The sequence below is a fragment of the Buceros rhinoceros genome, unplaced genomic scaffold, assembly GCF_000710305.1.
Source record: "Buceros rhinoceros silvestris isolate BGI_N320 unplaced genomic scaffold, ASM71030v1 scaffold18783, whole genome shotgun sequence".
NCBI classification, from domain to species: Eukaryota; Metazoa; Chordata; class Aves; order Bucerotiformes; family Bucerotidae; genus Buceros; species Buceros rhinoceros.
The window spans coordinates 58,881-65,131 of NW_010405592.1; the positions used below are offsets into that span (position 1 = coordinate 58,881).

The following is a 6,251-nucleotide window of genomic DNA, read 5'->3' on the forward strand; positions in this document are numbered from 1 at the left end:
TGTACGTGTATTAAACACAAATCGTTCTGTTGGGAAAATAAACTAGCCAGGGATAAGAGATTGCGTTAGCAAGAATTTATTTTTCATTGGAGGATACCAAGATCCCCAAATTGTGCAATATCATCTCAGAAAAACTCACATGCAACTACGCCCAGTAATTCTTACGTGGAACACCAAAGAGAATTAGTAGATCTACCTTGTAAGCTGCCTGATGTCAAAAACAAGGGCTTCATTACATTTGAGGAAAAAGAATCCCAAAGCATGAATTTGGTTGCTTTGTGGAAAGGTTACACTCAGAACTACACTACAGTTTTGTACTGGGACCTTTTCCTATGCATATTTGTAAATCAAAAGGTCAGGATGAATAACATAGAAATGACTGTGATTTTAAGAGACTACTTACTGCGTTAAAGCTGTGCGTTCTTAGAGCAGTGCTAGTATTCCAAAGACATGCTGGGCAGGCTTTTATGACAGCCTTCAAATCCATTTTTTTTTTTCCCCCCAGGTAAGAGCTTCTGGCCCCATTTGTCAGTAAGCACCTACCAACCACGTATTAATTTTTCTTTTAAACACTGTTCTGTAAGAAGCTTGTAGGGAACTATAACCTGCAGCACTCCAAACAGGCTGACTCAGGGAGAACAGAAAAATGTTGCACCAAGCATCCTTCAGTTCTGCACACTAGGAAACTTAAAATTGAATCTTTACAAAGAAAGAGTTTAACAAGGTAGCTAGAGAAAGTGAAGTGACTGTCACTCTAACCTTCAGTAGCTTAACATTTCTTGGGGAGATGGCCACAATACTTTCCTACCAAAGCTTATAAAATGAGGGTCAGAATGAATCTGTAGGTAGCATTTTCAGCCATCGTAACGCTGGGTACCACTATATTTTAAAAGTCATGGGAATGATATCACACTGGGTAGGGGACACTGGGAAGTTCTGTTATAGCTGCACATTTTCTTATTTTCCTAAAAGGCAACATGGACATTATAATCTTGAGTTATGGGGGATAAGTAAATATAATTTACCTTCTTTCAGCCTATCTCTCTGGTTCCTTACTCAACACATTCAGAAAATAAAGCAAATTATGTTGAATTGACCACAATGTTTTCACTTATTATCTTGTAAGTAGAAAACTATAGAAAAACTATAGAAAACTATAACAATGGTCATTAGAATGAAAAAAGGTGGTCCACCATTAGCCTACGTAAGTAAAAACCTATAAATTCTAGAACTCTAAGATCTAAAACAGCATTTTTATACCCCCTGCATGAAACATACAGACTGTCTCAGCAGAAGAGGCTGAGACAGTAACCGTAGTAATACAAATAAAAAAAAAAAAATTAAATACAGTTTCTCTGAGAAAAGTTTAGGATAATTTGGAAAAGGCTACAAAATGGTCGGACTTCAGTATAATCCTTGCTCTAACAATCCCACGCGTGTTTAGTGCAAGGTGGCCCCTGTTTGGGACTGGTAACATATTATAGCAGTTTCTAATGATAACCAACCATTCTGTGTAAGGAAAAGGCAAGTCGGAGTTGGTCAGGTATCTGCTATTAGGAAATCTCTCCTTAGCGTTTTTTCTCCATGCTGTCTGCAGCTACATCATCGTCACAAGAAAGAAAGTCTCAAAATAGAATTACAACTTTTCTAACCAGATTTGACACTCAGCTTCTGTTACCTCACGCCATTACTCTCTGTGTGTAGCCTGTGAAACCCTAGACTCCGAATACTGTAGCTTGAAATTCCTATATGGAGCAGGATGTATAGGCCCAGAGAAGCAAATCAAGGAACTCCGCATATTACACAACCCAAATGGATACAATAGGGTGGAAATCAGGTGATACCCCACTATTTCCTTCTGCATCTAGTACTGAACAGGGTAACATCAGAAAAAAAAAAAAAAAAAACCCAAAACTTTGTTTCCAGGCCTTAAGGCAAGTTTGCTCTTCTCTCAGTAAAAAAAAAAAAGTAAACTTCCCTCAGTACCATGCTGAGTTTGCACTGTGCCTCTCATTGAAAAATGGGTAGGAAACTTCTAAATGAAGCCTAATGCTTCTGGGAAACAAAGAGGGAAGAACAATAGAACCTGCCAAGGTTTTTCTTGAGTACAGAACCCCCTTTTTATATCTGTAACACTAATTTAAATGAGACAGTAGCAGACAACCACATCTTCCTACAAAATTTCAAATAATCTGTGTCCTGAATAGCTAAAATGAACCAATCATACTAAACACATCGCAAAGTTGAACAGTTTAAGCAGTAAGAGGCACAAAGTAAATAGGATGAAGGTAAATGGTAGAGCTGGGTTGAAACATACTTCAGGGTGGCTGCCTAATTAGACACATGAAATTGGTTTTCCATTAAGCTTCTTCATCTCAAAACCGTGGTTCATTTTATTCTTTCCTCCCTAGTTTGTCGTGATAGTCAGCATAATAAATTTCAAACCTCTGACCTACGATGACTACACCTTCCCTTTCTGGGCAAACCGCATTGGCTGGGGAATAGCATTATCTTCAATGATACTTGTGCCTGCCTATATTATCTATAAATTTATGAATGTACGTGGGACCTTTAAAGAAGTAAGTGGAATGCTAATAAAATGTCACGAAATGTTGCTATGAAATGAAATGGCTGGATCTAAGTTGGCAGTTTGTTTCTCTTGCTCCTGAAACTTATTAGTTCTGAGTGACCTTTTGGATCCAACAGTCAGATGAATTGGAGTTTTGAGGTAGGATTACTGCATGCTCTTTTGAGTTTCTAGACAGAAATCGGCTTTCCAGACCGCATCATAATAATTCTGGAAAATTACTTTTGATGCATGTAACCAATCCAATTGATGAGATTATTTTTTTATTATAAAAAAAAAAAAAACACAAATTATGATACTGTGACATTCAGCTCTGAGGTATGATCTTCACACTGTTCTACCTAAACAGAATTCAGTCCAAGGTAGCACCAGCTTATCACTCTATACTGGAATGTCACAAACTGGTCTATGCACAAAGTTAAGTCAGACCTGTCCTACCTTAGCATTATAAGAAGTTCTAAACCTATGTCCACATGCTGGGAGGGGTAGGTGGGCCCCCATCATAGCTTTGTGTTCACGATGACCTTCGTTCATTTACCGAGCATCCAGCAGAGACAGAAGAAAAGCCTTACTGGGTCTCAGCAACAGATCCATTTAGTATTCTAAGTTAGCCCAGTATTCTGGGCTAACAGAACAGCCACTTTGTATTTGATTTTCTCTGTCAAGTATGTATCTTTATCCTCTGTTTACTGGAATTATTTCAACATCTGCCAAGGCTAGAATCAATGCAGATCCTTCTATTGCTTCATCATTAATATCAGAACACTTGAAGAAATTTAATATTCAAGAGAGACCAAGGTGCTGAAATAGGTCTGGAAATGAAGAAAATTCTCATATAGGCACTTCTTATGGTCCCATCTAGCCCGTTGCTTTTTAACTGCTTCAGTAAAAGGACCAGGGTACTAGACAGCAGCATGTTGCACTACATAAACTCACCCCATGCATAATATGCCTGCGCTAAATAAAGCGGAAACTGAGGGTGAAACAATTTGTGACCATCTTATTCTAATGAGTTACCCAACAGCTAGAAGTTTAACACTGCAACATTGATTTCTTTTAACTTCATTTATATATGCAATATTAACGGCTTAATTCTATTTAAAAGAACCTGTTTCTGTGGGGAAAAAAATGCATCCATATTACCTTACAGTTCACCGGCCCCGTACTGTAGCAGTTCAAAGTGGCACAAGATTAAGGTCCATTGATCATATTTATTTTACCATCACTGTCATAGTAAATTATCTATAGTCTTTAAATCTCTAACAGTGGTCGGAAGTAAGATTCCTCACTATTCTAGAGCATCAATTTTTGTCCTACCACATCATAATTTTATAGTCTAATCTAAACTCTCTGATTTATACCTAGTACTATTTCTCTCCTTTCCTACAACTAGAGCTACCCAACAGTGTAGCAAGATAATGACTCTAAGGCAAATCAGGAAACCACCACCACAGAGAATTAAGGAGAAAATAGGATCTCACCCTTTACCTAAATAGGGCACATCTGCCTCACAGACCTGGCAGTCCCAAAGAGAGAAAAACTTCCTTTCTGAAAGGTTACAGTCACCTCATTTAATGTTCACCTCAGAAAAGCACCCCAAAGCAGGAACTCCCCTTCACCAGCCCTGTTTTCATCAGCTCCAACATCTCGATCTTGTGCACAATTTCTAGTTTTCAGTTCCAGCAATTCTATAAGCCCTTGGTTTTGTGACATTCCTGGGGGTTTACAAACCTATTTTCTAGTGGCATCTCAGTGTCAAAGAAAAATTTGTGTTGGTCCAGCAGGCTTTTGCCAGCATGCACAAGTTTACTGATGTTGGGATACAGAAGCCTTTGACCGAAACCACCTTTTCTCATTCATTTTGTAGTGTTAGCAAGTTCTGGCTTGTCTTTTACAGCTCCTGTAGACAGCAACTCTCCAGTTTCCCCATGAGAAATACAGCAAAAGGCTAGTGTATTACATCCAAGTAACCACCAGAAGATACAATGCCTAAACTGTGGCTCTTAAAGTGTGGGGAAGGGTGTGCTCTTATCCTAATGAGAGCTTCTTAAGCTGATTGAAAGTTCATGATAAACCAAAACCAATATGTGTTCCCAAATGGCACAGCACAGAGGGAGATGAGCTGGAAAGTAGTCAGTAGCCCCTTCCTCTCCCACTGGGACCAGTCAATCCCACTACAGCACCACAGAAAAGTCTGAATTTTGGTGATACCAACTCGTTCCTGATGTTCTTCTCCATATGCACTTGCTAACTATTTGGACTTAATATTTGCATGAACTTTCTACTGTTGCTTCTTATATTAAAGGCCAATACCACAGGGCTTGTAATAAGCTTGTTCTCTCAGCTACTAAATTAAAGAAACATAATGCAGTGACATTAAAGATTTAAGTTACCTTTTAAATAAAGTTCATGCTACTTCCTCATTATAGATTGGGGATTACAGACATAATCCCACTTCATATGGCTGACTTTTTCCTCTTCTTCTCATCTGGTTTAGAGACTAGCTTACTGCATCACACCTGAAAACGAGCACCAACTCGTGGCCCAAGGAAATGTCAGGCAGTTTAAGGTTTGTACTCCTTTCACCATTTCCTCTCCTGCACCAACCCTTTCCTGTCTTTAGCAACAACTACAGGTTTGCCCCAGTCTCCTCATAGCATATACCTTTGCAGGTCAGTGGGTCTTTATTTCTGCCAGCATGACAAGGTGCAGGAGGTCCATACCATACGCAGCTCTGTTGAAAGGCTTCTGCACCTTCCTCCTTTGACTAAGCAGAGCTCACAGTTTTACGGATCACTTAAATCCAGTATTTTAGCTGGTACCTGAATACAGCGAGACCTTACCAAGAGACCAAGGTGTCTCCAAACTGGCACGTGCATTTGAACACGTCACGGCCTCTCTCTCAGTTATTAGCAATCTGAAGTCCTATTTCCTAAACAACAATTATGTACCACAGCACATGGTAAATAGCAGAACAAATGTCCAGTGTCAGAGCTTAGACATAATGGCTGTGATGAAACATGTGCTAGGTTATGTGGGATAGGCTTTCCCCAGGGGCCTGCAGCTGATTGAAAACACTGCTGGAGACTTCCTAAGCAGCCATGAAAAATATGCTGTGGGTTTCCAAATACTGCTTTCCTTTTAGCAAATAAAATGAGCTTATTGAAATAAAGTCCTTTTTGTAAAGATAAAAAGGATGCAAATATGAAGCTTGTTACACTTATATCAGCATTCACACTGGACCACTCTCTATCTTCAAAGTTGAAAGCAACTAGAATTATGCACACCACCTCAAAACATGACCCAGATTTTATCGTGGTGGTTTGTACGTTGGTATTGAAAAGAAGAAATTTGCCTTTTGCTTACTCTGAAAAATGTTGTTTGAAGTATGATTTTGAATTTTAAAGGAAATAATACAAGTGTGGATTTACAGCATGCAGAATGGAAGCAGGAAGAAAAGTCTTCCTGTTTCATGCCCATAATTTGATATGGCCAAGAATACGTAGTAGCATAGCACCTCTTCCTGTCTTCTCTTTGCCCTATTGCTGCCCTCAGTTGTCTGAAGATCTTATGTTCCACCTGAAATAACTTGATTTTTCCAGAGGCAGGTGCTCCTGTATGAATGGGTTATAAACAGCCATTTCTGCACAATACTGCTCTGCTG

At 39.1% G+C, this 6,251-nt stretch overlaps 1 protein-coding gene across 1 annotated transcript in view; it reads left to right on the forward strand.

Moving 5' to 3' along the window:
- Window positions 1-6,251, forward strand: part of LOC104491388 (sodium-dependent noradrenaline transporter) — a 45,551-nt gene that overhangs the window by 37,924 nt on the left and 1,376 nt on the right. The window contains exons 11-12 of the mRNA XM_010133803.1: window positions 2,412-2,579; window positions 5,085-5,156. Of these exons, the coding sequence (XP_010132105.1) occupies window positions 2,412-2,579; window positions 5,085-5,156 (240 nt within the window). The remainder of the gene's footprint in view (window positions 1-2,411; window positions 2,580-5,084; window positions 5,157-6,251) is intronic.